Raw genomic sequence first — 26,007 nt, 5'->3', positions numbered from 1 at the left:
ACGGCCTGGACTTCACATAATCCTGTTAGGACAAGTAGGCCAGTGGGCAGCTACTGGTCATGCAAGAGGCTCAGGCAGGGGGCCCTGAGGGCCCATTCAGGAAAAGGGGTTTATCTTTAGGACTTCACTAGAGCTGGCAGTTCCACAAGGAGAGCCAGCCCTAACCCAAGGATACAGCTTCCTTCACGGTGCCCTGGCCAGATACACCCCCAGCACTGACCACCCGCAGGCTGCCAACGCTGCAGACTCCACCCTGAAACCACAGAGGTGCTGTTTTTTCGGAGCTGACATGGGGGTGGCCTCTCGCAATGTCCGTGGAGGCTCACCTTCGAGATTTTGTAGGGAAGGTTTGATCACCTTATCTTGACTCTACTTTTCACAGTATAATATGCTTGTCTTAAACAACCAATATCTTATGTGAAGAAGATGCTTCAGGGTCTGACAAATTCTGAAGCCCCTTAAATCTGTCCCTGGGCCTCATGGGTCGGTCTCTGGTGTCACATTCAGCCCAGTCCTCAGCCTCCTGCCCAACTGCACTCCAACTCCTTGGCTTCTGCCCAAAAGTCAATTTTCTTTGATGGGCCTCCTGCCTGGCTCCAGTTCTGCACCAGTGTCCCAGCGACAGAGGTGCCCCAGGAGAATAGGAGTGTACCTGAGGATGCCCTTAGGGGCCTGCAAAGCGTGTCCAAGACGGCTCTCTGAGGAAGCGGGGCAATAGGCAAGATGCAGTAGGTAGATGGTGAGAATCTCAGCTGTTTCTATCATTTGTCAAGTTGGACTTTAGCCTCCACTGCACTTTGGACCCTCACGACTCCCAGAAGTGGTCCTAGTGGCTCTCAGGGTGTCCTTTGGGATTCCTGGCTGGGAGAGGGGTCAGCCGGCTTCCTAGGACTCCAGAGCTGAATACAGAGGAAAGGAAGGTACCATCCAGAACTTCCAGCCGTGGGGCCCCACAGGAGGTGCCCCCAGAAGCAACCTCCAGCAATCTGACTGGAGACTGTGGGACATCGGGGCTGGCTCATGGGAGTGGGCTTTGCAGGAAGTCACTGAGGGCAGCCCCAACATAGACCAGTGCACAGCATGTGACCCTCATGGCCTCATTCACTGCAGATGAACCCTTTCATTTCACAGGAGGGACACAGAGACAGGGAGGTAGTGGGATGTACATAACTAAGGACCTCAGCTCCTCAGGGTCCTCTGGGTAAGGCTTCCCAGACCACCTGCCCTTACTACCCACCCTCCTCTGCTAACTTTCCTCCCACTGCCACCCTCACTCCACTGCCTCTGTGTTTCACAAGTCCCAGTTCTTGTCCAGCTCAGAAGGGAAGGAGTGGACAGGGAGACCATGCAGGTCTGGGCAGGCCTTGCTTACCTTCCCCCAGAGGGTCCAGGCTGTGGAGCATCAGCTGGTAGATGGTGCTGCGGATGGTGCTGTTGTGCAGAGAGGCTGAGCTGCTCCCTCGGGTCAGCATGGATGAAAGCTGAGCAGGAAAGAGCCACACAGGCCTCAGTGGGCCCCCGCCCGAGCCAGGGGAGGAGCCACACAGGGGTCCCTCATGAAAAGTAAAGATCAGGAGTCTTATCTTGGCATCCCCTCTTCCTTCACCTCAACAGGAGAGTTACAATGCTTCCCTTCTCAGCCTCCCCTCAACTCTTCCACGACTGGTTAATTCTACATACCAAGTCATTCCCCAAGCTCTCGACAGGGAGCAGACAAGGTATATTAAGGACACCACATTCCTGAGGGTTTGTCCACCCCTGCAAGTCCACCCTCTAAGAAACAGTCTCACCCACACACCTCACAGACAGCCCCACTGTGCAAGTGCACAGCCCCTGACAGTCCACAAAGAATATCCTGGTGCTTTGTCACTGCCCCACCCCCGGAGACAAGCAAGGCTATGATACCCATCTACAGAAAAAAACTGAAAACTCAACAAGGCCGAGTGGCTTATCCGTCTTTGGGGCGTAAATGAAAGAGTTAAGACGAGGACCCCAATCTTCAGAATCCAGCCCTTTCTTTTCTACCCATTTGCTCAAGAGACCTTCACAGGTACACACATACACACATCTGTATATGCAGACACACAGATGTGACACATACTCATTGATAGCGTTAAAAAAGAGACCAAAGGCCCAAAATGGAGTCACTTGTGCTCTGCTCACATCACCAAACTGAAACATAAAATAACTAACCTAACTGCAGTTTCAGCCCCTCCCAGGCATGTACTCTTAACCAGTTAGTCTGGAATGACCTGGTTAGCCCACTAGTGAGGTGATCTACTGATAGACCCTTGCTATCCCCCAAAGGAAGGTGACCTTGCCTGAACCAACCTGGAACTCCTTTCTATTTGCTAAATGGGATGGCTGCCCAATTCAGGAATCATTGAATAAAGCCAATCTGATCTTTAAATTTACTCGGTTGGATTTTTTGTTCAGTTTTTACAATAGTGACACACATAGAAACGTCATCTGATTTACAAGGAAACATCCAAAGTCAGACAAACTGCTTGCTCAGTCCTCCTCCCTCTTCCCCAGCCAACCCTCTGGATCTGAACTCTTCTGCCATCTAGTGGCTACGGTCACACAGTACTTCACAACAGGCCTAGGAATTTTCGTAGAATGGGGGAAGTTTCATTCAGGACCTAGCCTCTTCAAAAGTCCCCGTACTTCTTCCCAAATGCCCCACAGGCCAAAGGCAGCTAAGACATAGTTTTTCAGAAACCTCAGATCCCCTTGCCCTGCCCTTTGTATGTTTCTCTTAGTTCTAGGACACTCCAAAGCCACAAGTAATTCGGCTTTTAGACCAATCAGAGTGTTGGGGCTACAAAGTGGGACTTGAGTTTGTCTACTCCAGATATTTTACTGATGCAGAATCTGAGGCCCATGCTCACACAGGCAGTGAGCAGTGACATTCTGGGCTTAGATCCAAGCTAGCGCCCCCTCCAAGGCCACCTGGAGGTGACAGTCCCTCTGGCTCCCTCCCTGCTCACCCTGACAGAGTTCCCAGGAGCTTCCCAGGCTTGAGCCCAGCCCAGCATCCCCAGCTTCTGGGCCACAGCGCCCCAGGTCTGTGGTCATCCTCTGAAACCCTGCAGTGGCCCCCTGGGCAGACTCCACATGGCACCCACCTTCAGCTTCTTGTTATCCTGCTGCTCATCCACCACAACTGTCCCATCGCCCAGCTGCAAACAGGGACAGGAATCACAAGATGTTTAGAGAGCCCCTCACCCTTCCTCCCTACTTCCCTCTCTCTCCAGGGAGCCCTCGTGTGGGAACACAGAAACACACCCAGACATAATCTGGCCTCAGAAAATGTTTTTAACATGTCCCAGCCTGACCTTCCACAGTCTGGCTTCAGTCTGCATGCACTATTCCCAGTCAAATGTGTCCACTCACTGAGGCTCAGCAACCCCACCTACAGCTGTCTTTAAGTCCTTCAGTGCCACCCTCTTCACCCACCTCAAAACCCTCATCACATGGTCCCTCCTCCTCTGTTTGGAACCCTCTTTCCCCCACCCCCAATGGTTCAGGTCTGCATTTATATGTCACCTTCCTCTGGGAAGCTAAGGTGTTCATCTAATTCTCTTTTATGGACGCCTGTTCTTTTCCTTCATGGCACTTTCCCCAATTTATTTGTGTGCTATTTATATGGGATACCCTGGTGGCTCAGACAGTAAAGAATCTATCTGGAATGCAGGAGACCTGGGTTCAATCCCTAGATCAGGAAGATCCCCTGGAGAAGGAAATGGCAACCCACTCCAGTATTCTTGCCTAGAGAATTCCATGGACAGAGCAGCCTGGCGGGCTGCAGTCCATGGGGTCCCAAAGAGTCGGGCATGACTGAGCGACTAACACATCACTTTCATTTGTATGCTGGCAAACACAAATCAATTGACTGTCCTGCTAGAACCTTAAAGATAGACTATCTATTTCGTTTATGATACCTGCTTATATGCCAAGCATAAGAACGCTGTCTGGCATTTAGCAAGGGTTCAGTAAACACTAGTTGAATGAGTGAACAGTCTCCTACAGATATCTAACCTATTCCAACTCCTAGTCCCCTTGGTCATACCTTTCCTCTCTGCCTCAAATGCCTTCTCCATTCCTCTATGCCTACCAATTTTTCAGAAAATTCTGGGTGGATTTTTACATAAAGCTTTCCCAAATGGCCCCTTCCACCCCTACTCCAACCCTCACTTCAGCTCTCTACAATACCTCTCTCCTCGAAAGTTATATAACAACAGTGAACACAAAAACCTGGCTCTATAATCAAATAAGTGCTAGTGTCCTGGGGAAGCTGCAGAGCAGCCAGCAGGAGAGGGGGACAGACCTAGAAAGTCCAAGATGAAGAATCGTTAATCCTCAGTACTCTGGATCACTAGCTTGCCACTCTCACGACAGAGGATGAGGTGGTTGGATGGCATCACTAACTCAATGGACATGAGTTTGAGCAAGCTCCCAGAGACGGTGAAGGACAGGGAAGCCTGGCATGCTGCAGTTCATAGTGTCGCAAAGAGTCGGGCATGACTGAGCAACTGAACAACAACGACAACAGCAGTAACATTCGAACTATTTTTAAAAAATCATTGCTGTTCACATACACTAGCTATCCATGCAGCTAGACTTCAGATTTTTTTGAGCTATGATATAGTCATCTCTGTTCTCCTACCCTGTGGCACAGTGTCTTGTACACAGCAGATGCTCAGTAAAGGAGAGTTGAATGATTAGATATGCCAAGTGACCTCTAGGGCCATCTTCAGACAGCAGGGTCACCAATGGCCTCCCCCAGTAACTGTCTTTACCTTACCACTGCCTCCGCCATCCCATCAACCTCCATGGTAAAAAGCAGAACTGGACTTACTACACTCCCAGCTCTGCCTGATCAGAAAATGTAGAAAATACTGCCTGATTCGGGGCTACCCAACATTTATCCACCCAATTTGCTCATTCATTCAGTTCTTATTTTCTGAGCACCTGCTGTCTACCTGGAACTGTGCTAGTGTTGTGGGGATACAAAGGTGTCCAGGACACGGATTCTAGTTACAGAAAGGAATCAAGACCAGTGATAACATCAACACATGACAAAGCAGAATGTGCCTGAAGGAATGAGAGACACAGATAAAGGTACTGTGCTGGGATGGACATGGAAGCCTCTGAAAAGTAGGTGAAATCTAGGTAATCTTTGAAGGATGGTAGAGGTTAGAATGCTTGGACAACACTGTTGAATGGATGAATGAACATACAACAAGTGAAACAAAATAGAAACAACCAATATGACTACGAAGGCGGCATTGTGGATTTTTTGGACAAATCCGTTCTTTCATGACACTGGAATACAGGAGGTTACAGCACCAAACCCCACAACCCAGCCACCTCACTATTTATTATGTCTGATTCTCACCATTGAGTTCTTAGAAATATGAGCGACCAAGCTACCCTTTGGGATGAGTGGTTCTGTCCACAAAAGGAAAGGAGAGCCTGACTTTTGCCCCATGAAGCACATGCCTAATGATTTCTCTTCCATTCAGACTTACTTAAATCAAAGTACTTCTCTATGGGTTCACTCTTCATTGTACATATCAACATCTTCTATCCTCAGTAGGCACTTCTAACTTTCTGAAGCCCCTCACATGCATTTTCTCACTTGACACTAACTCCATGAAACAGACAAGACTAGTATTATTGCTATCTTGGAAAATAACAAGACTGAGATGCAGAAGGAGTCTGTGGCTTTCCCAGACTCACAACAACAGTGCCAGAATTCCCGATCTCCTAATCTCTTTTCAGAGGTTTGTTTTGTTGTTACTTTTACTAAATCACATGAAGTCAAATTGATATTTCCTAGTGGCTTTGTTTCAAATTATTGACATTTCAGGTAAATGGATGTAAATGTCTGCCTACATTTCAGTGTGACAGATGGGTCCATATATGGGTACTGGTACCGGCAACGAGGTGCTTTCAGAGTATGCCCTTATTACAAACACATTCCCCCATGCACCTCTCACACCACACCCATCATTCCCCTCTTTCTTCAGACCCAGCACCCCACCGAGAGGCTGAGGAAACTAAAGATGTCTTTCATACCAGCCAAGCCCCCAACACCTGTGAGGCATCTGGATGAGGACGAGCGACAGGGTCCCTTGCAGCCGCTCATGGGAATGGTGGCGAACAGGGCAACCCCTCAGGGGGCTTGTCCTCCTGACGTCCAATTCCTATCTCCCACCGATGCAGCAGTTAATCACTGAACTCTCCCTTTCTAGATCATCCAAGACACAGTTTCTAAAATGTACATGCTAGTCTGTGATATTTTTTTAGACATTCATTCAATAAAGATTTTCTAAATCCCTGGTCTGAGCCCTAACTTCACTGAATATAGTCTAGCACCCTGATCCACTCATTTGTCTAGGTTGGAAACCTGAAAGTCCACCCAAATTCCTCCCCTCACAGCTCATGTACAACTGTCAGACCTAGCTTCTGAAAGTCCTCAAATGTGGCCTCATTTCTCTATTCTCCTGCCTACAATCCCATAACAGCCTCCTGAGTCCTGGTCTGTTCTTCTGGTTCATTGTTTACCCCTTAGCCAGGGTGATTTTCTGAGAAAAGGACATCAGGTCCCTTCCCTGCACCTTGGGGGCTCAGTGTCCTCAGGGGGAGTCTCCTTAGCTAAGCATATTCTAGCCTCCTGCTTACCTACAGTCCAGTGCTTGCCCGATAGCAACAGAATGTAAGCCACATATGTAATTTTGATTTTTTTAGTGATCACATTTTTAAACAATAAAATAAACAGGTGAAATTAATTTTAATAATGTACTTTAACTCATTATATCAAAATTATAGTTCAACATGTAGTAAATTTTTAAATGTTAACAAGCAACTTTACCTCTTTTCTCATACATGTGTGCTCAGTTGCTCAATCATGTCCGACTCTGAGACCCCATGGACTACAGCCAGCCAGGCTCCTCTGTCTGTGGGATTTCCCAGGCAAGAATGGAGTGGGTTGCCATTTCCTCCTCCAGGGGATTGTCCCAACCCAGAGACTGAACCCACATCTCCTGCACTGGCAGGCAGATTCTTTACCACTGAGCCACCTGGGAAGCCCCTTTTTTCATACTAACCCTCTGAAACCCTTTCATACTTACAGCACATCGCAATTCAGACTAGCCTCACTTCAAGAACTCAGTGGATAGAAGTGCATTATTAAAATCAGTTTCACCTGCTTTTTTTTACTGTTTGAAAACGTGCCTTGGCATGCATAAAGGCCAGGGGAAGGAAAGAGGGTGAAGCTGCACTGGCCTTTACACACACCTGCTGCTGCTGCTGCTGCTGCTGCTGCTGCTGCTAAGTCGCTTCAGTCGTGTCCGACTCTGTGCGACCCCATAGATGGCAGCCCACCAGGCTCCCCCGTCCCTGGGATTCTCCAGGCAAGAACACTGGAGTGGGTTGCCATTTCCTTCTCCAATGCATGAAAGGGAAAAGTGAAAGTGAAGTTGCTCAGTCGTGTCTGACTCTTAGTGACCCCATAGACTGTAGCCTACCAGCCTCCTCCGTCCATGGGATTTTCCAGGCAAGAGTACTGGAGTGGAGTGCCATTGCCTTCTCCGTTACACACGCCTAGGAGACTCCTATCCCTTCTTCCATCAGCCAACACCTGCTTGTCCTTCAAGATTCAGCTAAGCATCACTTCCCCTATGAAGCCTTCCTTGACTTTCTGTTGAGATATCCACTCTCAGCAGTGCTAAATCCCTCAGCACTTAACTATATCATTACAGTGATACAGTAAAGTTTAGTCTTACTTTTCTGTCTTCCTCACTAAGGGGAATTTACCACAGAACTGATAAAGCTTAAACTTCAGGGTCCACCTCTCCCCTACACAAACCCTTCCAAGGCCTCATGTTTAATTTTGTAGCAATGGTTTGATATTCCTTTTCTTAAAGAGTGTCAGACCCCACAAAACCTGGATCAACTCCTGTTCCTCTGACAGGCTGAGCCGCTTGTGGGCTGGGACTGTGTCTTATTTCTCACTGTGCCCAGTTCCTACACAGGTCTCTGACAAAGAGAGTCTACAAACGTTTGCCAAATAAGCAAACATTGGAATTCTTTAGGGCTTAATCCTAAACTCTCTCTCCCCCCCCCTCTCTTTCAGAGTAGCATCAGCTGGTCCTTGATTTTAATAACCATACATTTGTTGGTAATTCACAAATTTCTACTTCCAGCCCTGACCTTGTTCATAAGCTTTAAGTCCATTTGTGCAACTGCCTCTCAGAGGCATCCACTTGGAGGTGACATAAACCCTCAAACTCATTTCAGGGTGGGACCCTGTGTCTCCCACGAACCTGTTCTTCCTATACTCTTCCTATACTTCCTTTTCTCACTAGATGGCGTCACCATCCACCCTGCTGCTCAAGCCAAACTCCTTGACTTCCTCTCACTGGCCCTCCACATCCACACTACCACCAAGTCCAGATGATTCTGTCTTCAAAATACCTCTCAAAGATACACACACACAAATATATGCTGGATACCTACAATAACCTCCTAACTGGGCTCCCTGCTTCCACCCTTGCACACCTACCATTCACTTTGTACACAGCCGTTAGGTAGTGACTTTTTAAATATGACTCCTCATTACACTGTTTCCCACTGAACTTCAGATAAAACCCAAACTCCATACGTGAACCACAGGGCCCCGATGAAGCAACTCTCCCCTTACTCACTAAGTATCTGTTGTTGCTGTTTAGTTGCTAAGTTGTGTCCCCACTCTTTGCCACCCAATGGACTGTAGCCTGCAGGCTCCTCCATCCATGGGATTTCCCAGGCAAGAATCCTGACCTCTAAACTTTCCTCTAAGGCATCAAGGTCTGACCCTGCTCTGAGTCTTTTCAAAGGTTTCTTCGTCTTCCCCTATGGAGCATGGGGAAGAAATCGAGAAGAATCCTCATCCCACGCATGTCTACTTGGACTTCTCCAAGAGGCCTCCCTCGCTCTCCCTGGCTGAAGGGGACCCACTACCTTCACTCTCCACCACGTGCCCTGCTTACTGTCTTCACAGCACTTCTCATACTCGGAAACATGTTAACTTATTTTACTTGTTTATCATCCACATGCCCACTCCCCCACACTAAAACATTTTCTGTCAGTTTTATATTTCCAGTTTATTCAGGCGGCAGAGCATCTAGAAGTCATGCTGTTTTTTGTAGAACACCATGATTACCTAATTTCATATTTAATCCCATCACATACACTAGGGAAAAAAACATGACCCTATTGTATGAGTACATGTAAAATGTCTTATTTTACACACATCTATACAAAAAAAATAAGTTATTCTAAAATGTGTGATCAGATGTTTGAGTTTTTCTGTTAATACCTGCTTGTTTCTTATGATTCATTTTGTCCTCTGCTAGCACCCAGCAGCAGATGAATGCTGAAATCTTAAGAAAATTTTATGAGGAAAAGAAGCCTTAACACTGAAGATTTGATTCTTGCCATATTTTCCTGATAACTAGGGGGAAGCTGACTATTATTTAAGAATTTAGGGAACTCTTGGTGGTCCAGTGGTTAGGACTCCATGCTCTCACTGCCAAGGGCCTGGATTTGATCCCTGGTTGGGGAACTACGATCCCACAAGCCACAAGCTGCAGCCAAAAAAAAAGAGAGAGAAACAAAGGAGGGAACCCCTCAGGCTAACTAGGATGACTGCTTTGGGAGCACAGTGGACTATCTGCAAGCTAGCAAGGGCAGGCCCACAGAGGGAGGAAGGGCCCTGCTGGCGGCTGCTTCTTCACAGCAGACAACTGGCTGTCTGGCAGCACAGGCACTGGGATAAATGTTAACCCTGACAAGAATCACCGACTCGATGGACATGGGTTTGGGTAGACTCCGGGAGTTGGTGATGGACAGAGAGGCCTGGCGTGCTGCAATTCATGGGGTCGCAGAGAGTCGGACACGACTGAGCAACTGAACTGAACTGAACTGAACTGACAAGAAAGGGAAGACTGGTTCCTAAAGAGGCACCAGGTTTGTCTGCTTGGGGTTCCTGTTGGTTGGTTTAAAAAAAAAAAAAAAAAAAAACAACTTCCAGGAAGAAAATAGCCTGTAGCACACTGAAGAAAGAGTGACAGACTTCATCCTGGGGTTTCACATTCTGAAGTATGCTCGGGGGCAGAATGTGGATATGGGGTTTCCAAAGGAGCCTGGACCAGTCTCATTCCCCACCTTGCACATCTTTTCACCACTGGTTCTCTGTGGCAAAGGGCTGTCTCCCCAACCAGCATCTCATGCACAACAGCCGGTTCTTTCTACCTAAGCCTGCAGCTCTCTCTACAAAGAAGGGCCCAACATCCTTCAAGCACAATAAGGAGTTTTAGCCAGGTTAGAGCCTCGGCTACGACTTTCTGCAACTATGCATGGTCAAGGAAGGTCAGATATTTATCATTTGGGATCAGAACAAATAACACTGATAGCTTCAAACCCAGGTACAAAAGTTTCAGAGCAAGCTAAGTTAGACTGTTGATAACTATACAAACATTTACCATTTCTTTATTGGGTTCATAAAAGGCACTCTCAAACCAGTACATATCAGTTTAACAGTGTTGTCTGAAATATTCTTAGCTTTTTTTTTTTCTTTTTTGCAGCCAGTGTTAAAAGAAAGACTCTAGTTACTATGTGTCTGTGTTTGATACTACATCATTTTTTTTTTCTGGAAATATTTTTAAGTGTGAACTCTGACTAGAATCATTCACACACACACACACACAAAAAAACCCACTTTATTCTGATTCTAGATTATCAGAGCAGAATAAAAAGTGAAAGCTCCTCCAGCTGAGAAACTCCACAGATAATAGTTGGGTGAATATTTTATTTAAAAAATGGATCATTCTATGCTGATCTTACATCTTCAAATTGTTCAGGTAGGAGAACTCTCAGTAAAATACCACAGGGCACTCCCATTTGTTTACTTACTGTCTGTGGCTGCTGTCAGGCTATTGTGACAGAGTTGAGTAGTTGTGATAGAGACTATATGGCCTGAAAAAGCTTAAAATATTTACTGTCTGGCCCTTTACAGTAAAAGTCTGCCAAACCCTGCCCTAGTTCATCCTATTCACTTTACAGATGAACAGTGTGAGATCTAGAAGAAAAGCAAAATGACTTTGTAGCACTTTGCACAATGTCCCCGTTACAGTAACTTTTGTCTATGCCTGTCCCTTTTATTGCTTTCCATCTAAGTGCTTAGTAATATAGGTTTATGAAGTTGCACTGCCTTGCTCAGGGTAACAGGGAAAGTTATCAGAGGAGACTGGGTTAAAACCCAGATAAACGGGCCTGTGAACTGGTGACAAGGACCACAAGCTAGTTATGCAACTTTGGCTGAGTTACTTATCTTCTCCAAGCCTCTGAGTGTCCCCATCTGCAAAATGGAAATCACAATGTATTCTTGCAGAGGTTATTTTTCTTTTCTTTTTTGGCCATGCCGAGCAACATGCAGGATCTCAGTTCCCCAACCAGAGTCTGAACCTGGTAGTTCAGTTCAGGGCCATGGTAGTGAAAGCCCAGAATCCTCACCACTAGGCCACCAGAGAACTCCCGTCTTGCAGGGTTTTACTGAAAAGTTGTTGAGGTGATGTACGTATGTCACAGGCCCTCCACAAGTGTGGATTCCTTTCCCTACTCCCTTTTCTCTGTAAACCGGAGACCCTGACCTGTCAGAGAACAGGTTGTTTCCCTAAGGAAACAACCAAATACTTGTAGAGCTTCTGCTAGGAATGAGGCATTGAGCTTAGCCCTTTGGGAGATACAAAGATTATTTCCCCTATTTAATAGCAAGGATGAGCCTAATCCCATGGCCACACCTCACCCCCGGCTGCCAAGAGAGGAAGGGAGAGGCCCAAGTGTCTTTCCTGTTCCTGGGGGCTGGCTCCCACTGCCCTCTACTTCTCTTTCCCCTGCTTAAACTTCCTGAGCAGCTGTGGCTCTGACTTCTCCCCAACCCTCCTCCTCCTTGACTCCTGACCACTCTGTCTGCCCTTTCCCTACTTCTTACTTCCTTACCTTTGGGGCATGGCTGACTTACTAAGCCTAGTTTCCCTGCCTTCTCCAAGTGATGCTCAAAGGGACCCATTAGTCAGGGAAGAGGTGTGAACTGACAGGTCAGTGTGAGTGAGGTACAAGGCATGCTCATTTTCTGAGTTAAAGTTTCATAGTTAAGGTAAGGTAATTTGCAGGGGTGAGTTCACACCTTTGCATAAATCACAAAAGGAGTACCAACACAGAAAAGGGAGTAGAGAAAGGAATCCACACTTGTGGAGGCCGTGACATATGTACATCATCTCAACAGCTTTTCAGTAAAACCCTGCAAGACGGGAGTTCTCTGGTGGCCTAGTGGCTAGGATTCTGGGCTTTCATTGCCATGGTCCAGGTTCAGACCCTGGTTGGGGAACTGAGATCCTGCATGTTGCTCGGCATGGCCAAAAAAGAAAAGAAAAGAAAAACACAGATCAAAGATTGGATTTTCAGAGAATTGCTTGAAGAATTCAAACAGAATGGCTTGCCTCAGTCTGTCAGTGAAGGGCAGGTTAATTTATCTCCCTCTAACATGATCACAGGTCTTGGGCAGCCAAACACAGACATAATGATACAAGCAAAGGCAGTTACCCTTCTCTCTGGCTATAAGAAACCTGGGGTGAAACTGCAAATCCACATGTTTTCAAAAACCATTTCTAAATAGTTATAGCTTTTTAATTATTTGGACTAATTTTTAGAAGGCAGCTGTTCATGCCAGAAGTCCTAACTATAGGTTTTCAATTTTAAATAAATACAAATTTACTTTCAAGGACAGCCAGTATTTCAACCTGTTTTTTTTTTTTTAATAATGCTGTTAATTAAAATTCATACCGGATCTGTTTTAATAAATAGATAAGAACAGTTGTAATTAGCACTGCTCTCACTGCTTGGCAAAGAGCTGTTACTAAAGACCTTGAACAGTCTTTTAAGTAAGTTACAAATTCTCTTTTGAGATCACAATTATACTTTACTTGCTTGGCAAGCTTTGTCTAGTTCTGATAAAATGGGAAATTGAGAATCTGCAGTGTTTAAATGAAAACAGAATTACTATGAAGGACTGGGAGGAAAGTCAGAGGCATTTTGAAAACTGCTAGTCTAACATACACCAAACCACAGATGCTTTCCCAGAAAAGAGTACCAGGCTTCACAGCCACCTTCAGCAAAGCCTGCCCTGAGAACTTCATTAGGAGAGAGGCCCCTGTTTATTTAAATGAGGTAATGCTCTGAGCCTCTCCTTTTTTTGAAGCCTCTGGCTTCTTAGAGCAGTCATCTGGGAAGATAGCACTGAATGGGAAGTTAGGATACTGGGTTCCCATTCCAGTTTGGAAACCTTCTGGCTATCCAACCTTGGGCAGGATATTTCTTTTTGGGCCACCACACAAATGTACTAATTGAAGGTCAGTTGATCAGACAGATAACCACTGTGTTGGGCCTGCCAGAACTGAACTCACGTAAACACAGGACATTATTAATGAATGTTAGAGTTAAACAGAACCTTTTCATGATTAGTTGGACTCTGTCATTACCCCCAGAGATGAAAGGAGTCTGTCCAAGATCACACAGTTAGAGGGGGCCTTGGATTAGAACCCACCTTTCCCAACTCAGTTCCATGCTCTGAACACCACACAATACCTCAGAAGTCCTAAAGGAATTACATTTCATTTCCTTTGTACCATGTAGCTCTGAGATGTATTGCTGAGTTTGGTCTCCATCTTGCCCACTCATCAAAACTGTGCTGGATTAAGCAGCTAAGTCCTTCTACTCTTTGCACGCAAAATTCTGCTCATACTAGTGGCTTCTCTGAGATCTGAAACAGGCAGGCTATGAGCCAACCTTTGCCCAAACTCATCTTTAGGAGCATGAGAGAAATGAGGTCTATGTTCCGTAGGGTACTCTCACTTTTGAGTCTCAAGGAACAAAAAACTTTGGGATAGATGTTTAGAGATCACTTCTCCAGTTAAATCTCACTGTCCAGATTATTGACTCAAGCAATGAATTTAGCAGGAAGGTCCCTCACAGAGGCAGAGAAATTCTTGGAATGGAACTGTGGAATCAGAAGAAAGCCCCAGAGTTGGAGCTCTTAATATCTGATCTCCAGTCAGCACCGAAACAGACCTCTACACCCAAGGCTGGCTTGTCAGTAGATGAGAGGAGCTCCTACCTCCAATATTTTAAAAACAAAACAAAACTCAAATAACCTCCTCCTTCTCAGACCCTAACCAAGCTACCAGCCCCCCCGCCCCCAGGTCTGGAATGTGAACAAATAGGATTAATTGAAAGTAAGGGTGCTAGATAAACCCTAAACACCATGCACATGGAAAAGATTATCATTTTTCCCTGCCTGATATCTCCTGGACATCCTCCAAAGCCCAGCTCAAATGTCATTTCAGAAGACCCAATCCAACCAACCTGGGTTCATCCTAGCTCCACCACCTATTTTGTCTGTGACATTGAAGAAGTGGTTTAACTTCATTAGGCCTCGGTTTCTTCCCCTGCCAATGGGGGATCTTAATAATAACCATTTTATGGGATGATTAGGTGTTGACCCAAGGGCATTCTTGCAAAAGCCCCAGCATGGTGCCTGGCAGAGAATAGGACTCTATAAATATTGAATGAATTGCGAGGGAACCAGAAAACTCACTCATCTCTTGAGATCTGACCCAGCATTTTTCATTCTTCAGTCCCTGCCTTTCCCCCCAGCTCTTTTGCCCAAAAGGGGCTAAACAAGCCTGAGCCAACCTGCTCTTACCTTGCTGAGGTCCCCGAGGGCCATGACCTTAGCCACTGGCCTCTTGTTGAGCTGCTCCTTCACCCAAAGCTCAAGCTGTTTGTTCCACTTCATGGTGAACACATAGAAGGCATATGCCAGCAGCAGTAGCATGCTCTCCCACCACGCAATGAGGCTATCCAGGAAGAAGAGGATGAGCATCATCAAGTCAAAGATGTAGAAGGTGATGTCACGGAACAAGGGCCACCAGGTGAGGTTGAGGATCTCCCGGGAAAAGAGGGCGCAAGTGCCAATGACAAAGAGGATGTTGAACACCGCAGAGCCCACGATGGTGCCGATGCCCACGTTGCTATGGGAGATGAAGACACCGATGAGGGAGGTGAAGAGCTCGGGGGCAGAGCCTCCAGCAGCCATGAATGTAGCACCTGCCACATCCTCGGAGATCTGCAGCTTGTCTGTGATGACGCCCAGGGCAGGGACAAAGTACTCGTCACAAACAATGGCCAAGGCCACAAACACATACATCATGCCAAAGACGTGCAGGACCACCCAGCCCTGCCTCCGCTCCTCCACACTGAACAGGTCTCGGGGGTACTCTGCCTTGGGGTGCAGGTCTGGCTGCCTGGAAGGCAACACTGAGGGACTAGGAGTCTCTGGGATCACAGCTGTTGTCCGACTCAGGGAGGGGGCAGTGGGTGCAATGGGGGCTGGCCCCACCACCAGGCAGTGGCGGACCTGAATGGTCGGATTTGCCCTGACCCTGGGAGTTGCTGGGGTGCTGGGTGCTTTGTAAGGGTTCTTCAAAACCCTCCTGAAGGTGGCTGAGGATATTCTGATGGTCGGTGCACTGGTTCTGGACAAGGGATTCCTGACTTTCCAAGCAGCAGCAGAAGCTCTGGCTTCCGCTGGGCTGCTGCGTGTCACGGTGCTTATTGTCACTTGCCCCTCAGAGGCAGCTGCCGTGTGCTCCAGGACCACTCCTTGGGGTGTTGTCAGAGTGTTTCTTCCCACCAACTCCTGATGGGTGGTTGAGCTATTACTGACCACTCTTCTGGGGGTAGTTAGGGTCTTCTTTTCTACCACATTTCTTGGAGAAGTTAAGGTGTCTGTTTCTAAGTCACTTAGTAGGAAGGTTGGGGTGTTATCAGTTATTCCCTTGAGAGGAGCTGGGGTGGTTTTCTCCACTAGTCTCTTGGAGGGGTTGGTTTCCGATATTTTCTTGGTTGCCATAATTTCACTGTCTTTCACTGTTGTTCTGGGAGTGATCCCATGGCTCCTTGTCATTGTCATGAGTGTGGACGGGGCATAATTGTTTACCATTCTACCAAGTGGGGATAGGGAGTATTTCTCAACCTTTCCCCTGGATTGAGTTGGATGGGAGCTCTTTACTTCTCCCCTGGGTGTCGCGGGGGTATAATTATTTACCATTGGTCTGCTTCGAGTGTAGTGATTCAGTACTCCACTGGGTGTGGCTGAGGTGTCTTCCTTCACTTTTCCTGTGCCTGTTGGTGTTGGGCTGTAGTTATCCTTGAGTATTGTTGGAGTGATGTTGGCTGTTCTTCTAGGTGTACTGGGGGTGTTCTTCATTGCTATGCCAGGTGTTGTTCCATCGTTGCCTGCTGTGGCTTCAGGTGCCCATGTCTCAACCTCCATTTCAGAGCTAGATTTTGAAGTCTCACTGCTCATCATCATCATCTCCTTGTTGAAAAGGTCCCGGCTGGCTACTTTTACAGGGTGTTGGGAAGAGACTGCTGCCCACAGTGTGGGGAGGCCCTGCGGGCTCGTCAGGTAGTGGTAGGTGGAACCTATTATCAACATTCCCAACAGGAAGAGGGGGCGGCTCCAATGAAGCCGCTTTGGCCAGAGTGACCGCCTCTCCTGTGCCCCCATCCTGATCCATTTCCCCATGATGGCCAGTTATGCCTGGCTATAGGCCTCTCATTCTGTCCACACAAAGATGGGGGATGTTCTGGGATTCAGATTAGAAATCAGAGAAAATTCCTCCATGAAGTCCAGCCAGGCGGTAAGCACAAACCTAGAAAGAAAAAAAAAAAGACAAGGTTATGTGCTCCTAAAAGGACAGCTTGGATCCACCAAACCTTCATCTCGGAAGAGTGACTATTCACACAGGGGCCTTTGTTGTGAAGGTAACTGTTTCTGCTGGGGGAAAAAAAAACAACCCTATCCTTTGTTCCAGAAGACAATGCTTCCTCATGGGAAAAAGAGCATCTCGAGGTCCTCATTGCTGTGTAGACATGCCAGCAGCCCAGGTTCCTAAGCTGGATCTACCCAGCCCTCCTTGGGATCCTTGCAAAATGTCTGCCCACACTCCTCAGGTCCAGCCAGAGTTGCTGAGAGCTCAGTCATCTGTAGCTGGTGCCCCAGGCCACAGATCTTAACTTATCAAAGGCAAAAAGGAAGTAAGAAGACATGATTTTAAGCTTTAGACAGAAAGAGACAGTAATGGAAAGCAGTTCCAGAGACATCAAGGCTCTATGTGTTTTTACTGGACTGACTTAAAATGATTCCACCATCATTCAAAGAGGACAAAGCCTAAAAGCCAATGTCATAAAGCTTCCCAGACAACTGGTGTCATGGGAGGAATATGGGGGATAGAGTCAAAGGTTGAGTTCCCAGACCTGCTGCTTACTAGCTGGGTCACCCTGGACAGGCTGAACCTCAGCACCTCACCTGTAAAATGGTCATGCTAACGTATACTTTGATTATGTAAAGATTATCTCTGAAAGGACATCTGGAAAAGAGAAACTAAGGATCTGGGATCAGAGGGAGACTTACTTTTCAGTAAATTCTATTGTTTAGCCTGTTTAACCTTTTTATCACGTGTGTATTATAACTTTTAAAATTTAATTTCATAGAAATAATAGTAGTAACAATACCTATATAGATAAATAGCAATAACAATATCTAAGTTACAGGAATGTTGGGACAGCAAAAACACACAAGGTCTATGAAAAGCATTGTACAGACTCAATGCCCCATATGGGTTAATTTTATATAAGGACTCAGGAGGGAAGAATATTTAAGTCCCAGTCCAAGTAAATATTAAATCTCTAACCAATGTCTACAGATTATTACAAAACAATAACTAGAAATGATCAGTTTTGCATATGAAGTAATATATTAGAAATTAAATGAATAACACATAGAATCTTAGGTCATTAAAGGCAGAATGAATTACATTGTTTAATACAACTCCCCATTTGAGACATGAAGAAACTGAGGTCCAGAGAGATGTGACTTGCTCAACATCACACAGCTAGTGAGCAGCAGTGCAGATGAGCTTTCTAAGGAACCAGTCTTTCCGAGCATACCACTCTAATTAGCAATGCAAATACAGCTATCTTAAAAAGCAAAAGGAGAATTATGGAATAAATGAATTTCCTTCTTTGTTCTTGATTCCTATAATTGTCTTTCCACCATCTCCCTGTCCACCTTATCCTTTGCCATATATTCAACACTCTGAATCTGCTAAAGAAACTTTGGAGAGTATCTCTTTCTGATGTTATGTAACACAGCTGGGCTGGCACCCCAGCTGGTCCCTCCTACCTAATCGCATCATTTACCTTCAAACCTGGACATCTGAGTGTCTTCTCAGTTCTGGAAACTTGTCAGAATCAGGGTCTCAAAGAGCGGGTCTGAAGCTGTACAGCAGAAAACACCCCATCTCCTGTCCCCTGACCCTATGGAATCCTAATTCAAGGCAGGGTCAGGTGTGAAGGGCGTCTCAGGGGAAGGATATCCAATCCCAGCTAATACCCACCTCTAAGAAGCTTATCAGGGCATTGTACAGGTTCTCAGTCCCACTGCCTCTACCAGAGCCTACGAGAGTAGACCTTCCACCAGAGACATAGGTGGGTTCTCTGTGGGCCCCTGCATTCAAGTGGGAAATGGTGGGAACTTCTCAAACTTATTTCTAAGCTCTGAGAATGAGCAGGTATCCACGGTTCCCATGCTTAGGGGGAAGAAAGATTTGAAAAGATTTAGAAGGCACTCTGGGAACCAAGAGAAAATGTCTGAGAATTAAAAGATCAGACGACCTCAGTTAGCACCAGGTTCTGTTTGCTACTGTGTGATTCTAAATGTAATTTAAATGTAAATGCAGAGATAATAACACCTGTCCTACCTGTCTGTAGGGTGGATATGAGAATCAAAGTTAAAAATAAGGGAATAGCCACTCAATTTTGCTGTGAATCTAAAACTGCTTTAAGAAATAAAAGCTATTTTTAAAAGTCAGGGAATGTGGAGGAAATACTTTATAAACTTTAAAGCATTTCATACGTAAAAATATTTTATTAGGTCTGAGGGAAATTCTTGGAGGAGAGGGCACTGACAGATCACTCCAGTGCAGGCTGGCACGTTTTGTCAACTGAAAAAAAATGCACAACCTAAAAGTGGAAAATTGGTACTTCCTTGGAGGTCCAGTGGTTAAGAATCTGCCTGCCAATGCACGGAACACAGGTTTGATCCCTGGTCCTGGAAGATCCCACATGCCAAGGGGCAACTAAGCCTAAGTACCACAAACCACTGAGCCCACATGCCTGGAGCTTGCGCTTCTCAACAAGAGAAGCCACCGCAGTGAGAACCCCATGCACCACAACCAGAGAGTAGGCCCCGCTTGCCACCACCAGAGAAAGCCTGCACACAGCAATGAACACCCAATGCAGCCATAAATACATTAATAAATAATTTTTAAGTGAAGAATTATGTTTTATTTGGGGCATTACTGAGGACTTAAGCCCAGAATACAACCTCTGAGATAGCTCTGAGGGACTGTTCCAAAGAGGTATGGGAGGTGCCAGAATAATATAGGAGTTTTTGCAAAAAAAAAGCAGGTAGTCAAAATCAAAAGATTACTGCTAGTTAAAGAAAAACAGACATCTCAAGTTGAGTTTACCAGTTTTCTACGTATAGAACAGTGCATGAATCTGGGCTTAATGAAAGTATTCCTTTGATATGCACCTTACCTATGGTGGTGGGGGCAGTGGCAGAGGCCGATGGCTCAATGGCCATAACATCCTTTGTTTACTGATATGGCAAGTGATATTCTTGGCCCACAGCACCTACTCTAGGTCATAAATCTGACCAGAATTTAGGAGGCATTTTATGACCAATTTTGTCCCATGGCTTTAGGCCTGTCAGTTCAGTTCAGTCGCTTAGTCATGTCCGACTCTTTGCAACCCCATAGACTGCAGCACACCAGGCCTCCCTGTCCATCACCAGCTCCCGGAGCTTGCTGAAACTCATGTCCATCAAGTTGGTGATGTCATCCAACCATCTCATCCTCTGTCATCCCCTTCTCCTCCTGCCTTCAATCTTTGCCAGCATCAGGGTCTTTTCCAATGAGTCAGTTCTTCACATCAGGTGGCCAAAGTATTGGAGCTTCAGCTTCAGCATCAGTCCTTCCAGTGAATATTCAGGACTGATTTCCTTTGGGATTGACTGGTTTGATCTCCTTGCAGTCCAAGGGACTTTCCAGTGTCTTCTCCAACACTACAGTTCAAAAGCATCAATTCTTCGGATCAGGCAAAGATTCTGTTGATAGGTTAATGTACTAATTTTGGATCAGGCCCTGTTGATAACCTAAAATTCTCTGGAATACCCTTGCAGCCCAGTGGTTAGGTCTTGGTGCTTTCACTGCAATCCCTGATCAGGGAACTAAGATCCCACAAGCCACATGGCATGGCCAAAGTAAATAAATAAATAATTAATTAAAAAAAAAATTCTCTGGATCTTCTATCTTACTAGTCTATTATGATGCAGGAAATATTTTCCCTTGCTGCTTCTTCCCATACCTCGAGTTGCACCATTACAATTATTCTATGCCAAGTTATATACATGAGCAACTGCCTCAAGACATCTTGTAGTAGTTGTAGTGTTCATTGCTCAGTCATATCCAACTTTTTGCAACCCCATGGACTGTAGCCCGTCAGGCTCCTCTGTCCATGGGATTTCCCAGGCAAGAATACTGGAGTGGGTTACCATTTCCTTCTCCAGAGGATCTTCCCAACCCAGGGATCGAACCCAGATCTCCTGCATTGTAGGCAGATTTGTAGTCTAAGTTACAGGGAAGTCCTTTAGTCACCACTAATTTCATTGGAGGCCTAGTTACACATTGGTTTATGTAAGAGACAACAACCTCAAAAAATAGATAGGATATAAAAATACAGCTAGGATGTTAATAAAAGCATAATACAGCAGAGAGAAGCACAAGGAATAAATAATTTGAAAACAACAGGTGATAAAAAATTAAAATAATAAGTGGTAGAACTAGTTGTAATATGATTGTAATAAGCCATTAAATCCACAGAGAGCCAGCTAGAGAAGCCAAATTCTGGAGGGATAAGGTAAAATGAAAAAGATAATGTTTCATCTTTGTTTACAAAGGGATACTTTATCAACTCGTTTTAGGTCACAGTGTAAGAGGAAAGGTTCTCGGGAAAACAAAGATTTAAAAGCCAGTATACTTCATGAAATAGTTATAAAATTATAAATCATATTTATCAGTTGATTCAGTCCCATGTAATTAATTATTGTTCATCTGGATGAAGTTCCAAGGTTTTCCATTAGAGTTTTGTAATTTCTTACCTAGTTCAGTAATATAATCCAAAAGTCATCAGAAATTTATATTTGTCAAAAAGTCTTTTTTATGAATTTTCTTGGAAACCTTCATTTTACAGCTGCATCAGAGTAAAACAACAATTGTCTACAAATAACAAAAGACTTAAAATGGCATGTTTAAAGATTGGATTACAACACAATTAACAAGCAACCTGGATATTTCTGCAGCATACAACATGTTACGATAATAACTAGAATATGACTGATACTACCAAGACATGTCAAACTTTTAGGAATTCCATATAAACTGAAATATCTATATTAATGACATTTACCCACACAATATAATCCAAAAACATTTATTTCCAATCACTTAACAATACTTCTCAAATAACTTAACACACCAAAAAGCCCAATTAGTTTAATACTCCTCTCTTTGGGGTGTTTCAGAGGCCCTTTGAAGCATCCCAAAGTTAGCTGGAAGTCAAAGGAACTTTATTTAGAATTTGACTAGAGGAAGTTTGTCAAAAATATCAAAAGGTCTTAAACCACTTGATCAAATAGGATCATATGTCACTATGAAATAATACTTACTTATCCACCCAAAGTGACAAGATTTTTAAAACAAATACAGATTATTATGAAAGCAAAAAAACCTCACAATCTGTTGTCAAAAGTAGCTCAACATTCCAGGAAACCTTTGCTTTCTTAACAGAGAGAAAACAAAACATTAATCCTGTACTAGCCCACTCTCAATAGCAAAATTCCTTTACCTAATTAATTTAATCCAATCCCAGCCTAGCATGTACAAAACTCTTTTCTCAGGGCTTCCTTTTCAAAAACCTTCCACAACTTTTATATTAGTTTATCTTTTATTTTTCTTTTCCATTTAGAAATAATCAGCTTTAGCACAAAACCACGTTCCCCTTAACAAAATGCACTTCCATTCTCCATTTTGCTAAAAATACACATCCTATTTTCCATGATGAAGGAAATACTGAAACATTTCCTTTATTATTTCTAGTAAGTTTAATTACATATTACAATTTTAACCCTTAAGAACCTTGATCTTTAGGGAAAACCAACAACAAGTAATTGTAGACTTTTTGTCATACCAGCATTCCTGCTTGGCAAGTTTAGGAATATTCTATCGAAACATAGATCTCCTCATGGCATAATTCTTTTTCTCAACGTAGTGCAAGACATGTGTCTAATAAACCCCAAACATCTTTAGTTTTCCTCTCATAGGAAGACAAAAGTAGATAAACTTAGACCTGTTCAGTAATTAATATTCCAGTATTTTATCTTATTTAAATATTCAATGAATTCCCATTATTGAACATAATTTGGCAAAACTGTAAAATTTTAAGTTACTAAAAATATGAAGTAACTATTTTAGACAGATATACCCAAAACATAATTATTCATAAAGAGTTCACCTTAAAACTCTTATCTCATGTATTGTACTTTTATTTAATAACTTGTGAAAATATCATACCAAGTGTTTTTTTTCCTTGCTAACAACTCTGCAACAAAAATAACATGAATTTATGGACCTTTGGAAGCTTCCCTTGTGGCTCAGATGGCAGAGTCTGCCTACAATGTAGGAGACCCAGGTTCAATCCCTGGGTCAGGAAGATCCCCTGGAGAAGGGCATGGCAATCCACTCCAGTATTCCTGCCTGGAGAATCCCACGGACAGAGGAGCCTGGAGGGCTACAGTCCATGGGGTTGCATAGAGTTGGACACAACTGAACAAGTAACACACACACATTGACCTTAAGTACACCTGTGTGTGTGTTAGTCGCTCAGTCACGTCTGACTCTGTGACCCTACAGACTGTAGCCTGCCTGGCTTCTCTGCCTGTGGAATTCTCCAGGCAAGAACAACGAAGTGGGTTGCCATTCCCTTTGCCAGGGGATCTTCTCAATCCAGGGATCGAACCCGGGTCTCCCGCATTGCAGGCAGATTCTTTACCATCTGAGCCATCAGGGAAGCATAGGTATAATAAAAATAAGACATGTCTGTATTGATTAAACCAACAAGCTTAAGACAGCTATAATACCAAATACTAATTTAACTGTGGAAAATTCTTAAAGAGATGGGAATAGGAGACCACCTTACCTGCCTCCTGAGAAATCTGTATGCAGGTCAAGAAGCAACAGTTAGAATCGGACATGGAACAACAGACTGGTTCCAAATTGGGAAAGGAGTATGTCAAGGCTGTATACCATCACCCTGCTTATTTAACCTATATGCAGAGTACATCATGCGAAATGCTGCGGTGGATGAAGCACAAGCTGGAATCAAGATTGCCAGTAGAAATATCAATAACCTCAGATATACAGATGACACCACCCATACTTTAGAAAGTGGAGAGGAACTGAAGAGCCTCTTGATGAAAGTGAAAGAGGAGAGTGAAAAAGCTGGCTTAAAAACTCAACATTCAAAAAACAAAGATCATGGCATCCAGTCCCATCACTTCATGGCAAATAGACGGGGAAACAATGGAAACAGTGAAAGACTTTATTTTGGGGGGCTCCAAAAACTGCAGATGGTGACTGCAGCCATGAAATTAAAAGATACTTGCTCCTTGGAAGAAAAGCTATAATCAACCTAGACAGCATATCAAAAAGCAGAGACATTACTTTGCTGACGAAGGTCCGTCTAGTCAAACCTATAGTTTTTCCAGTAGTCATGTATGGACGTGAGAATTGGACCATAAAGAAAGCTGAGCACTGAAGAATTGATGCTTTTGAACTGTGGCGTTGGAGAAGACTCTTGAGAGTCCCTTGGACTGCAAGATCAAACGAGTCAATCCTAAAGGAAATCAGTCCTGAATAGTCATTGGAAGGACTGATGCTGAAGCTGAAGCTCTAATCCTTTGGCCACCTGATGTGAAGAACTGACTCAGTGGAAAAATCCTGAAGCTGGGAAAGACTGAAAGCAGGAGGAGAAGGGGATGACAGAGGATGAGATGGTTGGATGACATCACCAACTTGATGGACATGAGTTTGAGCAAGCTCTGGGAGTTGGGGATGGATAGGGAAGCCAGACATGCTGCAGTCCATGGGATCACAAAGAGTCGGACACTGAGCGACTGAACTGACTGAATTTAATATTGACTATTTCCTAAATTATGTGAACCTGAAATTTATTCTGGTCAGATTCCTTTTTATTTAGAAATATTTAATTTGTAAGTGCTTACTTTAAAGTCAATTAAATAGACCTCTCTTATAATTTTATTTTGATAATATTCTCCAGAGGTAAAGACATTTCACATGTATAATGTACACACAGACATATAAACAGACAAAACTAGAACTTTTATAGCTTCACTTTTTCTTTCTTTTTTTCTATTTTTTGGCTGTGTCATATGACTTGCAGGATCTTAGTTCCCAGACCTGAGATTGAACCCAGGCCCCCTGCAGAGGAAGCTCAGAGTCCTAATCATTTGACCTCCAGAAAATTCCCCTCATAGCTTCACTTTAACAAATACAAATCAGGGACTACAATATAAACTTTCTAGTTTATAAATTAACAGTTGGAATGAGTTAAATATGCTCACTTAAATGACTAAGGCTTTGTGAAACAGATTTTTAAGATTTGTATTTGTGCTCATCAAACTCTTACAGAGGCTACAAATTAGACTTTGGGTAATGGAGCCTTTCCAGTGGTTTGAGTTTTAAAAAGCCTTTTTTTCCTTTTGGTTTCAGATCCTACCTGATTGAGCTAATTAGGCTCAGTCTCAGTCTTTGAGGCTGTATTTACATTTGTGTTTTGTAGAGATCTGCAAGGGAAAGACAGTTGCTTCTAATTCCCCCAAAGAAATGGTCTGCCACCTGAGTGATATTAAAATATTAATTTGCCCAACTATATTCTCTTTAATTTGCTTTCTATATTTATGTATATACTGTATATTGAGAAGATTTCCAACTAAACTGAAAATCAAAAGTCCTATGTTCTAGAACTTAGTTCGTTCAATTTATCATGCCTTCAAAAGTTTGTACAAGGCATTTAACAAAGGTCCTCTATCTGAGTGTACAGGTTAAACCCAGAACAAAAAAACAAATCTCTATTATTATTTTTACTAGCCCCTGAATATCAGCTCCCAGCTTCTACTTTATATAGTGCAAACTCAGGTAACCCTATTGGTTACCTTTGGCATATTTAGTTAATATTGTCTGACAGGCAGATTTATATGCCCTATCATATAATACCAGGCAAGGGAGGCATTCCCCAGTAAGATACAATGTCTACCCCACAACATAATTAGGCAAAAGAGATATAACCATCTTAGATAAAGCCTATTTAAATATACCAATTTTTATAAGCTGTATTTCAAATCTATCAACTTTAGTTCTCATTAGGACCCCATCAATAAGCCTTGGTCTTACAAGGAGTCCTAGGAACTTTCCTTTCTTTTTTATCCCCTAATCATCTTATCTATTTCTGTGGAAAAGGCTCTGGGATCCCCATGGAGGGATTGAGGGACCAGGCCCTTTTGTCAATCTTTTAACTTTATTAATCTGCCTATTGCCCCAAGTAATTGTTGGCCAGGTAGCTCAGTATAATCTTTTTCCAAACTTTTAAATAAATATATACTGAAAATCAAGAGTCAGTAAATATATATTTATAGTA

General features: G+C 44.1%; 1 protein-coding gene across 15 annotated transcripts in view; it reads right to left on the bottom strand.

Moving 5' to 3' along the window:
- SLC24A1 (solute carrier family 24 member 1) overlaps positions 1-26,007 on the bottom strand; it is a 53,260-nt gene that overhangs the window by 14,229 nt on the left and 13,024 nt on the right. For 11 of the 15 annotated variants that reach the window (XR_014060512.1, XM_081513807.1, XM_081513816.1 and 8 more), the window contains 3 exons: positions 14,810-16,823; positions 3,129-3,182; positions 1,373-1,481 (listed from right to left, as the gene is read on the bottom strand). Coding sequence is in view for 12 of the 15 variants with exons in the window: in XM_081513807.1 (XP_081369933.1) it covers positions 1,373-1,481; positions 3,129-3,182; positions 14,810-16,696 (2,050 nt within the window). In the remaining 3 variants the exon portion in view is untranslated. Of the gene's footprint in view, positions 1-1,372; positions 1,482-3,128; positions 3,183-14,809; positions 16,824-17,304; positions 17,337-26,007 lie in introns of those variants that run through there. The other 4 variants (XR_014060511.1, XM_081513814.1, XR_014060513.1 and 1 more) reach the window with 2 other exon arrangements.

This window comes from Giraffa tippelskirchi, chromosome 7 (assembly GCF_054371585.1).
Source record: "Giraffa tippelskirchi isolate mGirTip1 chromosome 7, T2T-mGirTip1v1.2.pri, whole genome shotgun sequence".
Lineage (NCBI taxonomy): Eukaryota > Metazoa > Chordata > Mammalia > Artiodactyla > Giraffidae > Giraffa > Giraffa tippelskirchi.
This window is presented reverse-complemented; position numbering and strand designations above follow the sequence as displayed.